The 14,996-nt window shown below is 38.1% G+C and overlaps 1 protein-coding gene across 1 annotated transcript in view; it reads left to right on the top strand.

The window, feature by feature from the left end:
• Positions 1–14,996, top strand: part of grk3 (G protein-coupled receptor kinase 3) — a 56,436-nt gene that overhangs the window by 7,139 nt on the left and 34,301 nt on the right. The window contains exon 2 of the mRNA XM_079861274.1: positions 2,303–2,379. Coding sequence (XP_079717400.1) covers positions 2,303–2,379 — 77 coding nt within the window. The remainder of the gene's footprint in view (positions 1–2,302; positions 2,380–14,996) is intronic.

The raw sequence follows: 14,996 nt of genomic DNA, 5'->3' as shown, positions 1-14,996 counted from the left end.
GAGTGAAAGCATTAGCCGTTGACATCAGTGTCCCCATCATTAGCATTATTACGGGCTCCATAAGCTTCGTGCCACTCCCAGCTGCACCTTCTGACTTACACAAGCCGTTCAACGTCAGAATCTCCTGGTGACATTCGAGTGCTTGTTGTTATTCAGTAAGCAACTGTTTTAAACAACTGTGGTGTAAGAGAGCCATATCAATATCCCATATTGGCAGCGGTAAGGATCCATTGTGCATAAAAACATAAGCTGATGGTACAATAAAGGCGTTTGTTAATAAATAGAAGGTACTTTGTCCTTTGCCAGCAGTGAAAGTAGCGGCGGAGAGAGATAGCGCGGCTCTGCTACATTCTCCTCGGGCCAGTCGCGAGCCCGCTGGCAGAGAGGTGAGATTTTGACAGCATGACTGGAAGTGTTTGAGGAGCTGGGCGGGATTGTTTGACAGCGAGACGAGTGGAAGAGACTGGAGATTGTTTCAGTCACGTAGACGTTGGACCGTGGGACGGAACTGATGCGATTGCAGACAGACAGAGAAAGAGATGAATGTGTCTGAATCCAGTGAGAGACGGACATCAAGGGGTCGAGGATGTTGTGGTTGAACGCACGGGTGCAATCCTACGTTTTAAATCGCATCCATTAGTCGGTGGTTTTGAACTAGTTACCACTTTTGCGATGCTAAAGGCCAGTTAATGTGTCATAATAATGTAGGCTAGGCCAGGTGATAAAATATGCATGCGCTGCAGAGTAAAACATGTAGTCATTAATAAATGAGAAGTTTGTTTATGTCTTAAAAGGGCTCATTGAAGGCTTGAGGTTTCAAACACTCAAGTGAATGGTTTATGAGCGCTCCAGATATCAGCTTTTGGTTTTTACAGTAATGTGTCAGCTCATTTACTAGGGCACGCGCTAAAATGTTGCTTTTAAGCCTATATTCAAGCCTTCAAGTCATTTCTAAGCAGATACATAAAAAGAGCCGATAAAGCTCTTTTTATGTATCTGCTTAGAAATGACTTGAAGGGTGGGTTTTCAGCATGTTAAATGCAAGAATTATTTTGTTATATGCACCAATATAACAAATGCATGCTAATAAACAGCAGTACTGTTCAAAGGTTTGAGGTTGATAAGATTTTTAATGTTTTTTTAAAGTATCCTCTTATGCTCACCGAGGCTACATTTAATTGATCACTAATAAAAGAAAAACTATAATTTTGTGAATATTATTACAATGTAAAATAACTGTTTTCTATTTTAATATATTTTAAAATAAAATAAAATTCCGGTGATATCAAATTCATTACTCCAGTCTTGAGTGTCACATGATCTTTCAGAAATTATTCTAATATGCTGATTTGCTGCTCAAGAAACATATATTATTATTTTCAGTGTTGAAAACTGTGCTGCTTTATATTTGTAGAAACTGTAATATTTTTTTTCTTTTAGGATTGATGAATATAAAGTACAAAAGAACAGCATTTATTTGAAATGGAAATCTTTTGTAATGTTATAAATGTATTTATTGTCACTTTTGATCAATTTAATGTGTTATTGCTGAATAAAAGTATATATTTCTTTAAAAAAAAAAATCTTACCATTTTAATGAACATTTTTGAATGATGATTAAAAACAAATTGTTGAATTAAGTCATGAATTGATTCAGAGAAAAAGCTCAAACTTCCCAATGCCATTTTTGCAGTGCACGCTGTCTTTAGGAAACTTAACGGCCAAACATAAATTGCATTATTTCTTCATGGTATTCACAATATTGCAAATATATACGAATATAATGAATATTAATATATCATTGCACAGCCCTATTTATAATAGCAATCCTGATATCAGCCCTGTCCTTTGGCCGTAATGTGTCAGGTCACTACAGGAGTGTCTGTTTCTGGTCCAGGACTGCAGGAGCATGTTTGGGGACACCTCTATCTCTCCTGACCTGCACTCTGACTCTGTGGGGCTGTGCTTGGGTGATAATGAGCCCTTGGAGGGGGTGCTAATTGATTCAGTCTCCCAAACTTGCTGCTCATTAACACCCTCTCCCAGGGCAGTGCGGCAGTGCCCTCCTTTGGGAAGCGATGGGCAGAGAATTAAGCAGGTGGTTGTGGAGAAATCTAAACTAAGGCCGGGATCGAGGTGGAAGGACAGTGTGGGAGGCTGACTTCAGGAAAATATTCCCCTCAGTGACTCGAATCCAGTTGCACCTCTCTCAAGGCGAGATGGGTTTTAGCTGGTGTGGGGTTTAGATGATGTTTGTTTTGCATATGAAGTCATCTCTTTATTTTTACCCATTTTCTCGCAGTATTCGGAGTGTCATGCAGAAGTACCTGGAGGAAAGGGATGAACTGGCATTTGACAAAATCTTCAACCAGAAGATTGGTGAGTTTTCTCAATGCTTCTTGTTGCTTTGACCCAGTTTTGCATTACCAGAAGGTCATTTCAGCTTTGTATAAGGGACATTTTTAGGGCCCAAACAGAGTAATTCTTTGAATAAGCATCTAGAAAACACCACATACCCTCGAGGAGAACATTTTAATCACCATGAAGTTAAATAAGGATCTTGTAATTCCTTTTTTCTTATCTGAGTCAAAGAAGGCTCTTTGTTCTTTATCACTGGCCATTATATCTGCTTTTCTCTGAACAGTCACCTGAACAGTTAAACTCTTTGTCAGACAGCGTGTCGTACAAATGCGCTTTTGTTGTAGTTTGATGAATGCATATACCCAAATAACCTCAGGTATAACCTAGTGAAAGCATGTTTTTTTCCGCTTGGTGCTTTTGGAGAAAAGGCGTTTGCTGTAATGTGTGAAGTGTGAGCTGTGAAGGCATCATGGGAACACGGCAGCCAGCCCCAGATTTTGATTAACTTTAATTTTTACTTACTTTTGTGTCTGAAGTCCCAAGTGAGGATCTGCTTCAGTGGTTTCTCTCTCCCTCTCCTGACGTCTTTCGCTCACATTGCCTCCATGGATTATACAATAATATGCTGATAGTGTCTTATGTTATGTTATGTTAGTTGAGATTCTTATCACCTACTATTTCAACCATCAAAATGAGAAAAGCCAGGTTAGATGTTTTAGAACAGGGTTTCCCAAACTGAGGTTTTTGAGATGATAAAAAGTTTCTTATTATTTATTAAAGTAATTGTAAAAAAAAAATAAAACCCTTAATCGCTTCTTATGAAATTTGATCTTAAAAAGATTAAATATATTTGAATATATATATATATATATATATAATATAAAAATTACATGTCACGTAACCGACATCAGAGATCTGTGAATATGTGAATTATTAAATGTAACCTTAAAATCTCAGGGAGTACTGAAAGTAAAATTAGGGCCGCATGATATTGAAAAAAAAATGTGAAAACTTAAATAATGCGGTATTTGATATGCAATATACAATATGTGATGCGATAATGTATTATAATCTATTTAAAAACTGAACATGATATAACCTATATATGTTTCACGTTCTTTCTGGGAACGAAAGCACCACTACAACGTCTGAAAGTGAACAGCAGTGTTTTAGCATTACGTACTGAGTATTGTCATAAATCTGACAATGTAATTTTAACATCAATGTAAACAAAACAAAAAAACTATTTAAATTCCAGAAACTTTGCTCAACTTGGTAATATATAGTTATATCAACCTGAAAACTTAGCATCAAGATGGACGATTAGTTATTTAAACATTTTTTTAGTTTATCTTTGTTATATTAAAAAAAGAACAAAGAGGCAAACTACAAACAATTGGACAAATACAATAAAAGAAAAATACAAATGAAATAAACAGTGCTTTAAATTTTTCAGATAGGCCTACATTAAATCTATTTAACAGTAGCATTCAAGTAAGAAACAATACAGAAACTGAATAATCAAATGTAGAACTGCAGTCTTCACATTAATTCAATATACATTGATTCATATTAAAGCTACAAAAGTGATTCTCTTTTTCTTATGTTGCATACTATATTAGACTGCTGTCACTTTAAGAGCTAATGCACATATCCCATTGACACACATTCGATTTCTTTCCCAACTGTTTACGTTCACTTAAGACATAACCGACTGTGTTTACGTGAATACCCACTCAAGACAGGCATTTTGACATAACTGTGTGTGTATTTGATTGTTTGAGTGCAATAAGCCGTGAAAGAGAACTGAATTCGGGATCACGTGCTGTCCGAGAGGCAGCTTTCTCTGCACACGCTTCGGGTGTGTGTCAGACAGTGCGAGTACCGATATGAGTTGAGTTCTGCAGCTTATTCTGCTCAATAACTTTTTAACATCACTCAAGCCACACGTAAGGAACAGTTGCATTCCCAGCCTGTTCTCTGCTATATATGTTGACATAAAATATGTTGATCTCCTTCAGTACTGTGTGAAAAGCATCCCATGATGCACCTCTTGTAGTTAAGAAGCTATTGTAATATGTTGAAAAAACGAATAATAAATAATGCATCGGTGCATCCAAACATTTGACTGGTAGTGTTTATGTATTCTTATTAATGTTTTCATAAGCTATATGTTTGTGTGACTGTCAGTGTTGTTACAAAAGTGCACAGTGTATGATGAGTCACTCTTGTGTATATATAAACAAGTGACCTTCCTGAGTGGGAAACCTGTTTGTGATCTTAACAGGGAAATCAAACTGCTATGCGAGTGACATGTCTATAAGGCTTAGTAAAAACAACAAAAAAGCATTAATTAAATGAAAGAAGTATTTTCACTAATGCAAATATCTGACGTTTGCAAATATTCCAGGTCCTTTCTGAAGAGAGACGTGAAGCAGGAAACCAAAGTCCGCTGCGGTGCCGCTAGTTCACCGTACTGAATTTGAATGACAAATGTCTCGGTTTTGCATCTGACCAGTGGAAGGAGATAATGACTCAGCCGCTGGTTGCATAATCAGATGCTTCCCTTCTGTCTTTGTCTTTTAACCCTCGTTGCTGTGGCATTTCGTGTTTATTTGATGAACCGAATAATGTTGCATGATGGCTTCTCTGAGTTAATACTTACAGGTCGCGTTCAGTTGTCATAGCTGTGGCATATTGGTTTGTTTTGTGCATAACGTTAACATCCAGAAAACGTTATTGCATTGTTTCTCATATGGTTTGTCTCTTTTTAGTAGACTGTCTTGATTTACTGCCAAAACTTCCTACTGTGAAGACCCTACACTCGCTGTGATCCACCTAGTCATATGAGACCTAATAGGGAGCAATAAGTAGCTTTTACCATTAAAATTTCATGAGAAATTAATAGAAATGAATCTTGTTTAGCAGGAGGAGATGTAGAGAAAAACACGAGGATGAAAAGCTCAGGCTCAGGGGTGTCTGTCGGCCGAGAATGACAGGGGAAAATGCCATCCTCCTGCATTGATTTAATTTGGTTTGACAGTCACAGCCATGAAGACGTTCTCATGGAAAAAAACGAGCGTTTGATGTTTGACTTTATTGGCAGCAGAACTCGATTTACTGGCACATCTGGAATGGTCTAGATACTGTCTATACATGTTATAATATGAAAAGCATTAGTAAACATTGAAAGATGGAGCAAAAGGGTTGTTTATCCAAGGCTGAAATCTTTTTCTTTTCTTCAGCAAGATTTGAGATGTCGTGCTGAAGTTTAACACTTAGGTTAAGATCGTCAACGTTGTTCTGAATGTTTTGATTGATTTTAATGCATTTTTTTTCTCAGCATTGTAAGTTTTGAAGTGATTAACAGTCCTTTTGAGCCATTTGACCAGTATCTGTCTGCCGTAATGGGAGAAAAAACATCATTTTCCTCCTTTGTGCCCGACAAGTGGAGCATTTCACAGCTATCACTGTTTTCTTTCTACGCTCACAGGTTGAGATAAATAATTTTGCCCCCATTCTTAAACTCTTCCATGACCTACATGCACCAAAGATCTTGCATGGTCTGCAGATCAATAAGCTTGTTGCGTTGATGCTTTTTTTGTCTGGGAAGTCACGACTGGCTGTAATAAATAATGTGAAGATGAATAGCCCTGTTAGCAGAACGACGTTGGTGTATCGGTGCATGGACACTTGTATGCATGGATCTGTGCAGAAACGTGACTGTTTGACAGCAGTTTTTGGGCTGATGATGTCTCTACATCCCCCTCTTCATGACACATGATTTATTGGACGGCGATGTTGGTACTGTGAAACAGAGATGCTGCACTGCAGTGCAATTCTGTCTCTCCTTTGCACTCTTAAATACCGATTTTAGCCGATTCCGATTAAAAAAATTTCTAACCACTTTACAGCACACACAAATATTTATTTTCGATATTTTCTTTAACCCTTTCACGCGTAAGTTTAAAATATTCTAACTGACACCCCCACCCCCAGAGTGAGTTTTTTCATTCGAGGCGAACGTTCCCTTTAATGTTTCCATAGCGACGCGTCACGCGATACACCGCAGCCACAATAATACTGTATGACAGATGTGTCGCTTTTATTCCGCTTTTCCTTTTTTATTCAAAATATTCACAAACTTGCTTACCATGTCATCAATCAGCCTATCTGTTATTCCGATTCTCAAATACGTGTAGTGAGTGTGTTTGGTCGTTTAAAAACCTTTATAAATAATCTTGATCTATAACATGAGATGGGCGCCGCAATGTTGTCCTGTCAGTCGGATTTACAGCACGTGAATTCATCAGTTTCTCCCGAAATAAATGCAAGAACGTGGCCGGTGAACTGAGAAGAATAGAGTAAACTTTATAGTTAAGTTACTTTCACTATGTTTGTCTGATATGAATAACACATGTCGGCAAATTATATTTGAATAGATTGTTATTGCTGCTTCCACAGACATCAGTGTGTATTTTACAAACTCCAAATGTATTGTTTTACTCGTGCTTATGTGTATTTAAATATCTGAAACCTAAAATAAACATTATGAGGTTGAAAACACTGCTTAGTTGTGATATATGACAGCGCTGAACGCGTCCGACTCTGGCTCAGCGCCAGCCAACGCGCGAAAGCACAGTTTGAATCTGGCAGTTATGCGACGTCACTGAACATCCTAAATGTGGCACCGTAACATTACTCAGGGCAGGAGCACATAAATAAAAATACCATATATGAGACGGTACCGCTCAAAAGGTTAATCATGCGGCGCCCGAGTGCATTTGACCGGCATAAAATCGGCATATGTCAGACTGACCGGCCGGTCGCCAGTCATGGCCGATCACATGAAAATCGGCCAATTCCGGTCACCAGCCAATCAATCGGTGCATCTCTAAATATTTCGATATATTGTGCAGCCCTACTTATGTTGTTATGAAACTATAGATGTTTTCTTCCATGTGGCATAAAAGGATATCAATAACACATTTAAGATTCATGCATTTGTCAGACACTTTTATCTAAAGCAACTTGTATCGCATTAAAGGCATAACACTTTATCAGTTCATGCATTCCCTGGGAATTGAACCCATGGCCTTGGCATTGACATGCCCTGCTGCTTGAGCTACAGAAATGATGATGATAATAATACTAATAGTAATTTGTGAAAGAACAGGCATATTTTACTGCTGAAAAAAATGCACATGCATGAGTGACATTCTGTGAATAGTGACTTTACATTCAGTCTGTTTCTCACACAAAGCTGTTGTATAGCTTCAGAAGACTTGTGTATATAGTGCAAAAAGTTATAATGCTATAACTTTTAAAAAATACTTTTTTTTTTTTTGGAGCTTGACAGCTCCTGGTCACTTTAGTTGAATGGAAAAGAGTGGTTTGGACATTCTGCTAAGCTTCTTCTTTTATGTGTTCCGGAAGAAAGACAAATAGGTTTGGAACAACATAAGGGTGAGTAAATGACGCAATTAAAATTTTTGTCAGAAGTAATCCTTTAAACCACTCTTACATGCATTTCACACATCATTTTGAATGAAAGAAATGAATATTTAATGTTAGTTCAGACGTAGTATTAGTGCCATCACGCTTCTTAATTTGTCCTGTCAGGGTCATCCATAACAAGCGAAAATACCATCAATAGCTGTGATTGCTCTGCTGTGAGTCAGAGTACTTGTTTATGATACACAGCCAGATGAGCAGTCTCTTCATTTCCTGGCCCACCCCCCTTCAGAACCATCACTTATCATGCAGACCCCGCCTCTCTGTTTATCGTCAGTAATGGTTTCACGATGACAGGCCAGAGAGCTGTCAAAGGACACAGTCCACTCCGTCCCAGAGCGCACACATCTTAAAACCATCGTCGTATCTCTGCGATCGCTTTCAGCCGGTCGGCTGTCATTTATTCTGCTGCATGCGTCTCATGGCTTTGATGCCTGAGGGAGGCGTTCACAGCTCCTATTGATCTCCCTAACGTTCCGATCTGTTGTTATGTTGTTATTCCTCTATCTGCCCTCCTCCTGGTTTCTTCATTTGTGTTCTGCCTGTCCACCCCTCCTCCTCCCTCATTCACATCTCCCTTTATCTCTCTCTCGTTCCATCTGTCAGAGTTCTGGAATGGATGTTTGAGAGTTTTGTGTTGCTTAGCAACTGCGGTTTCCATGGGAACGCCAAAGATATTCTTTGTTTGCTTGGCGACCGGGAAAATGAAATTAAAAGATGAATTAGGAAATCGATGATTTCCATTCAAAGGAAGCAAATAAAACCCCTAACAGATTATACTCTGATATAATAGTAGGATAATTACACCCATCCTCTTTCTGGCCCTAGGCTGGTAGCTCTGATTGGTTGGATTGATCAATGCCTATTAATGGTTTAGGTTTCATTTTCACTGTGTTTAGATGGGCCAAACACACATTTGGTGCGACCATTGTCTGTAATGCCATTGTGATACGTGCCCGAGAGTGCAACATATTGATGCGTGTCCTTTATTAGCGAGTCAGATCGGCTGTGCCCAGATGTGTTTGTGTGTGATTGAGCTCATGCATACGTGTGCATGTGTACACTAGCATTGCATTAATTGACACTTCTTTGATCCACCAGCCTCTGTTAATTGCTCTGGGATTTGGAGAATTAATTGGCCAGTCAATGTCATTATTTCCACCCCACTCGCCCTCTCTCTTTCTCTCTTTGGCCTACACTAGGGATACTCAAATTACGCAGCTTAAGGGACACTTTTAGAAAATGCATGGTGACTGGGGTCAGTGAATAAAATGACCTGGTAATATAGATTGTTAATGTTTGCAGGAACTATCAATTACATCTATATCTTTTACCAGCTTTTGGTACATTTGTCTTAAAAACCCTTTCCATTTTCCATTTATTATGTATGATGTGAATTTTAGCACATTTTATTTACATACTAGAATTTATATATTTGTTGCATTGTGTTGCTCACATGCAGTCCAGACATAGAAGAGACAAAATTAATGGCTAGTTTGTGGTGGCTGTCTCTCCTTTGAGTATAGACCAGAGACCATATTAATATTTGAAGGCTGCTTTTCTCTTCCCGTTGCTGTGTGAACTGCTAGGAGATGCTCTGGAGAGCTAGTCTACCTGGCAAAGCGGTGTTGAACACATTGCATGTATGTGGAGAAGGCAATCCCACTTAGCAGTGCAACAAGGTTAGTGAAAGCAATACATCCTAGATGTGGAGCAAAGAGAGAGGAAATGTCAGTTAGAAATACATTTAGATGACAGCACTTTACAGTAGTGTTCAGTTAGTTATGCCGGGCTCTAGACTCATTCTTCCCACTGCATTTGCAACAATTTTTAAGTTGGTCCCACCAGTACATGTTTTGGTTGCACCTTTTCTTTTTTTTTTTTTTTTGGCTACAACATGGGATTAATCAATGCATGCTGATGAATAGTTCTCTTAATTTGCATACCCTAGTTTTGCACTGATGTTAAAAGACTGCAGTGACACAAGACCCCATGTTGGCAAAATGTTTTGATATTTTAACTATCAAATGAAAACCATGAAAACACCATGGATGTTTTTTGATGTTTGATTATTTTTGCCTTTGCCTATATATTGCCTTTGCTGTTTCCTTTGCTCAATCAGTTCCTACCTGTCCGCACCTGTGCTCTCGTCATCATGATCTGAGACTATACTGGCTCGTCCTTTCCACCAGCATCCACGCACTTCACACTTTATTTTTTTAATCAGTAGGGATGCACGATATATATCGATATCGGCCGATAAATGGTCATTTTTGATGTTATTGTTATCGATCCGATAAGAAAATTAGGCTGATATATCAGAGCCGATAGATAATAGATTATTTACTTCAGTTAAGAGAGGCGCGCTGTTCACCATGATGGTTTTGAATGAATTATAAATTGATGACTTGTTTAGATACACATTGTGTAGGTAACTATAAAATTTGCTCTATTGTTCTCACACTTCACCAGCCACTTACTTTAATGTATTTCGGGAGAAGTGGATGAATTGATGTGTTGTAGCCTGACAGATACAATTCTCTGAACTGCCGTGCGTACTAACATGGCGCCCATTGTGCGTTATAGATCAACTAACATGAATCATGATCATTATAAAGGTTTCTTAAAATACAAAACACATTCACTTACATGTATTTAAGAATAAAAATAAAATATATCAGCCAAGGACTGACTGACATAACGCAACCAATCTCAGTTCGTTATTTGTTCCGCGTCATGTTTACTGTGAAAATGTAAAGTCGATGTCCATACAATAACAGACCGGTGTACATCTAATAAATTATTAATTCAAGAACGTTCTGCAAGTTTACTGCAAGAATAGAGCCGCGAACATCACATACATTTGAAAATCCAGCATTTAGTTGATCCTGAGCGCTCATTGCCACAGTTGTAAACATGACGGCGTTCTTCTTCCACGGTGGGTTTCGCGTCACGGCATTTAAGGTGATGCATTCTAAAATAACGCTCACCTTGTGTAGGACATGCAATAAGTCAGGAGAGGTGTCGTATTTGGCCAGAGAAGGCAAAAAATGTGAAAACAATTGCTGGAATTTAAAGCTGGTTTGTAGCATACCATGACTACTTTAAATTATTGCATTTGGGTTATAGGTGGCTTAGGTTTTATTGTGAATTTGTCATGTCAATTTGTTGAGTTTTTTATTTAGACTACTTATATAAACATTTTAGAGTAAATATATACATATATTACATTTTAAGAAATTTTTTTTATTTTATTTTTTCAATAAAACATTCTTTAATGTCATTCACCATAGTTTTGAGGCTCTCTTTTTTTAAAGTATCCGTTTAGGCACCGGTACCATTTTAAAAGTATCGATTTGGCACCGGTATCGAAAAAAAAAAAATACGATACCCAAACCTATATATATAACAGTCCCAATTATAGTTATAAATGTGCATTGCTGTTTGAGCTGCGCACACTAAAAATAAAGATGATCACCGGTACAATTAAGTGCTTTACTGCATCGTTCATTAACTCAACCAAACGCATCCTATATTAGAATAATCATATCCATGCGGAGGCGATTCTGTTTTATTTATCCATGGCACATGCATTTTGTTTCTTTATATGCAGCCCAATGTTTGCATTGTTTAGGTATTTTATTTAATTTAAATTTTTTTTGTTAGACAATAGATTTTTTGGTAACACTTTACAATAAGTCTTATTTGTTAATGCATTAACTAACATGAACTAACAGAGAGCAATATGTTGAAGTGTTTGGGACATGGCTTTTAATGGTGAGCCTTTTGTTTATGTATACAGGCTATCAAAGTATATCAAAATTTGAATTAACATTTATCGGCCAATATATCGGTTATCGACTTTCAAATGTAAAGAATTATCTGGTTATCTGTATCGGCCAAAATTTTCATATCGGTGCATCCCTAGTATTCCGCTATTGACCTCTTAATTTTTAGATTACTTAATTCCAAAATTTCCTGAAGTCCTTATTTCCACGTTTCCTGTAATGTTCTGTTGTGCATGCATGAATTTAACCGCTACTTCCTTACATTCTACTGTTACCGTCTACTACGGGAGAATAGCCGATTTGCCGTAGGCGATAGGCCTAATATGTGACAGATTATAATTCCCTGTAACAGCCGTTCTGCAAGCTTGAGCTTTGCGTCAGCTGTTGTTTTAGTCATACTCTGATATGTTTATAAGACAGCAAACTCATTGGATAAAAAAAAGACATGCAAACTTATGTTTGCATTTGTTTTAGTCATACTCCGATATGTTTATAAGACAGCAAACTCATTGGATAAAAAAAAGACATGCAAACTTATGTTTGCATTTGTTTTAGTCATACTCCGATATGTTTATAAGACAGCAAACTCATTGGATAAAAAAAAGACATGCAAACTTATGTTTGATTTTGGTAGTGCCAAGAGCTTATATGCTACCTGTATGTGTATTACATAATAAACTAAAAGGAAGTTTATACATCTCATTTTCTGGCTAGTTTACTTTAGTTTAGTTTTTTATAATGCACCATACTTTCACCCAAACTGAATAATTAAAATCAAGTTTAAATGGGTAAATCTATAAATATTTTTGATTCTTCATTTTTCTTTCTGACATACTCCAGTTCTAGTTAAAAAACACTAGACGCTAGACTTAAGTAGGGGTCAAATTTTAGAATTATTTTTATCAAGCAAAGTCCTTGAGAAGCTGACTGGAGACTCCAGGTTCCAGTTCTGGAAAATGGTGGCACTGGAGACTAAAGGGTTCCTGATGGTTTCACACCTCATTCTTCACCTTAAAGGTGACATATTATGCCCCTTTTCACAAGATGTAATATAAATCTATGGTGTCCCCAAAATGTGTCTGTGAAATATCAGCTCAGAATACCCCCCAGATTATTTATTATAGCTTGTCAAATTTGCCCCTTTTTGGGTGTGAGTAAAAATGCGCCATTTATGTGTGTGTCCCTTTAAATGAAAATGAGCTGCCACTCCCCACCTCCGTTCAGAAGACGGCCGATCCTTTACACGAGCTTCGGATACTCCGGGAATAACAAAACACCTATCACATTCATCCAAAATCTCAGAAATAACTAGTAGCGGAGTCCAGCCTTACGGAGAGACTCAGGAAGAGGTTGCAACTTTTAGACTGCACCTGGACGTTTCTGAATGGTTAGTGGATACTAGATACATTTATGTAGTAGTTGTGGAGTTACATTGATTCCTCTCTCTCTCTCTCACACTGACATTTCTGTATAAGAACCGATTCTCGAAATGATAATTTCGAGAAAAAAAATACAAAATGAATAGTACTTATTCAGATTTATGTGGTTTGGAATTGGTCAAATATGCTTGGAAATAATAATTATGCACGCACTTGATTTGTATATTCCATAAATATTTATTTATTAGCGTTCCAGAGAGCTCTCCCCATCACTTTATATTTGACGCATTCCACGTATTTATCTGTCGGGTACTCGAGCAGTCCGGATGACCGAAATTCACATCCATTCTGTGTTATGGGTTGATTCACTTCCAAACATATCCAATTTGGGCCTGATCCTCTTAAGCATTTAGAACTGCATTTATATGCCGTGACTGCAGGCGTTCTCTCACAGAATCATTGTCTCTTGGCCAGTCACCATGTTGTGTAGTTTTCTAATCATTTCAGGCTGTTTTCTCTTTTGTCTCTCTGCCACAGTCTCTCGTCCTCTGTCCAGTTTTGGCCCAGGGCCCATGTTGCTTTTTACGCGCTGTGGTCTGTCGTACAGTTATTTTCCCAGGCAGACTCGGGCTGTATCTGTATATGCGCCTTTGCCCTGTAATTGCTGTGTTTATTCTAGTCGTGTGACACGGCTCTTAAGTTATTTTCTTACCACCAGTTTTACCAATCAGGTCCTGTAGGTTAGATCACTGCGATACTGAACATCCTGTTGACTCTCGGAGAGTTTGAATGATTGTTTTAAAAAGCTGTCACCAATTTGTCAATATGCAGCTGGAGATGTTTGCTGCTTTTCAAATTAAGCTTATGACCTTCCTTGAACGCACGGCCGTTTGCCAAACCTGCCAGTTTGACGTTGTGAGATGACAGTTTGAAGAATGAGCCATAGCTTCCAAAAGAGCAATCTTCTGCTCCAAGCTGCTCCACCACGGGAGTTTCCCGCTGAGCAGTAGATGTTTTGGTTTCCAGATGAAGAAGTAATGCATTCAGAATGCCAAGTCAGTATCGGGGGAAAATTTACCTTAAGCTGATGATGTGTCATTTAAGTAAGCAGCATCAAAAGCGGCAGCTAGTTTACAAAATGTGGGCTCTTGGATGAAAGGTTTGTTACATGACGGATGACAAATAACCTGTTTGAAGTTTGATTTGTATTACTTTTACCAGGATGAAAAAAATGTTAGTTGTTCTCTCTTGCGTGGAAATTATCTGAGTTTAATAGGGCTGTACCAGAATATTCGAGTATTCGAATATTCGTTCGGTGGGTTGGTATTCGATTTTCAAATTTGACATTCGAATATTCGTTTAAAAAATTTTTTTTTTCCACACCTGGCATCCCCCTAGAAACGGTTCCCATTCGCGCTTGAATGGGGCTGTCATGCGTTTTCTCAGATCGGATAGCTCTCTCTGATTTATCAATATCAACAATGAACACATAAATGTGTTTTTGCAAAACGGATATGAATCCGAACTTCAAATCCCGCGCTATAGGCAGATGTTATGGAGTGCACGTCACCAGCAACAGATAAGCTGCATTTTACTGATCGTCAGCTAAAATTTCTAAATCAAAGACCGCAATAAGAGAGCGGCAACAGCCCTGGTAAGATCATTTCGGTTCTTTACTTTTAATGAAGTTGATTGTATGTTAAAGCATCTGCGACCCACTTTCACTTTGATTTGCGATAGTTTGCACGTTGGCTTGATGAATAGATGCTGATCTGCGGTGACGCGTGCTGTAAGCGTCGTCATATCTGGCTATAACATGATATAGCCTAAAACGCTCTCACACGGTTATTTTTTTAGCATTTTTGGGCGAAATACAATACTCTTATTTTAGAGCGCAGAACAGCGGAGTTTGTATATGGGCAGAAGTGCATGCCTGAGCTTGTAGGCTATAAGC

The sequence above is a fragment of the Squalius cephalus genome, assembly GCF_949319135.1.
Source record: "Squalius cephalus genome assembly, chromosome: 24".
Classification (NCBI taxonomy): Eukaryota; Metazoa; Chordata; class Actinopteri; order Cypriniformes; family Leuciscidae; genus Squalius; species Squalius cephalus.
The sequence above is the reverse complement of the archived record's forward strand: the minus strand, read 5'-3'. Positions and strand labels throughout refer to the sequence as shown.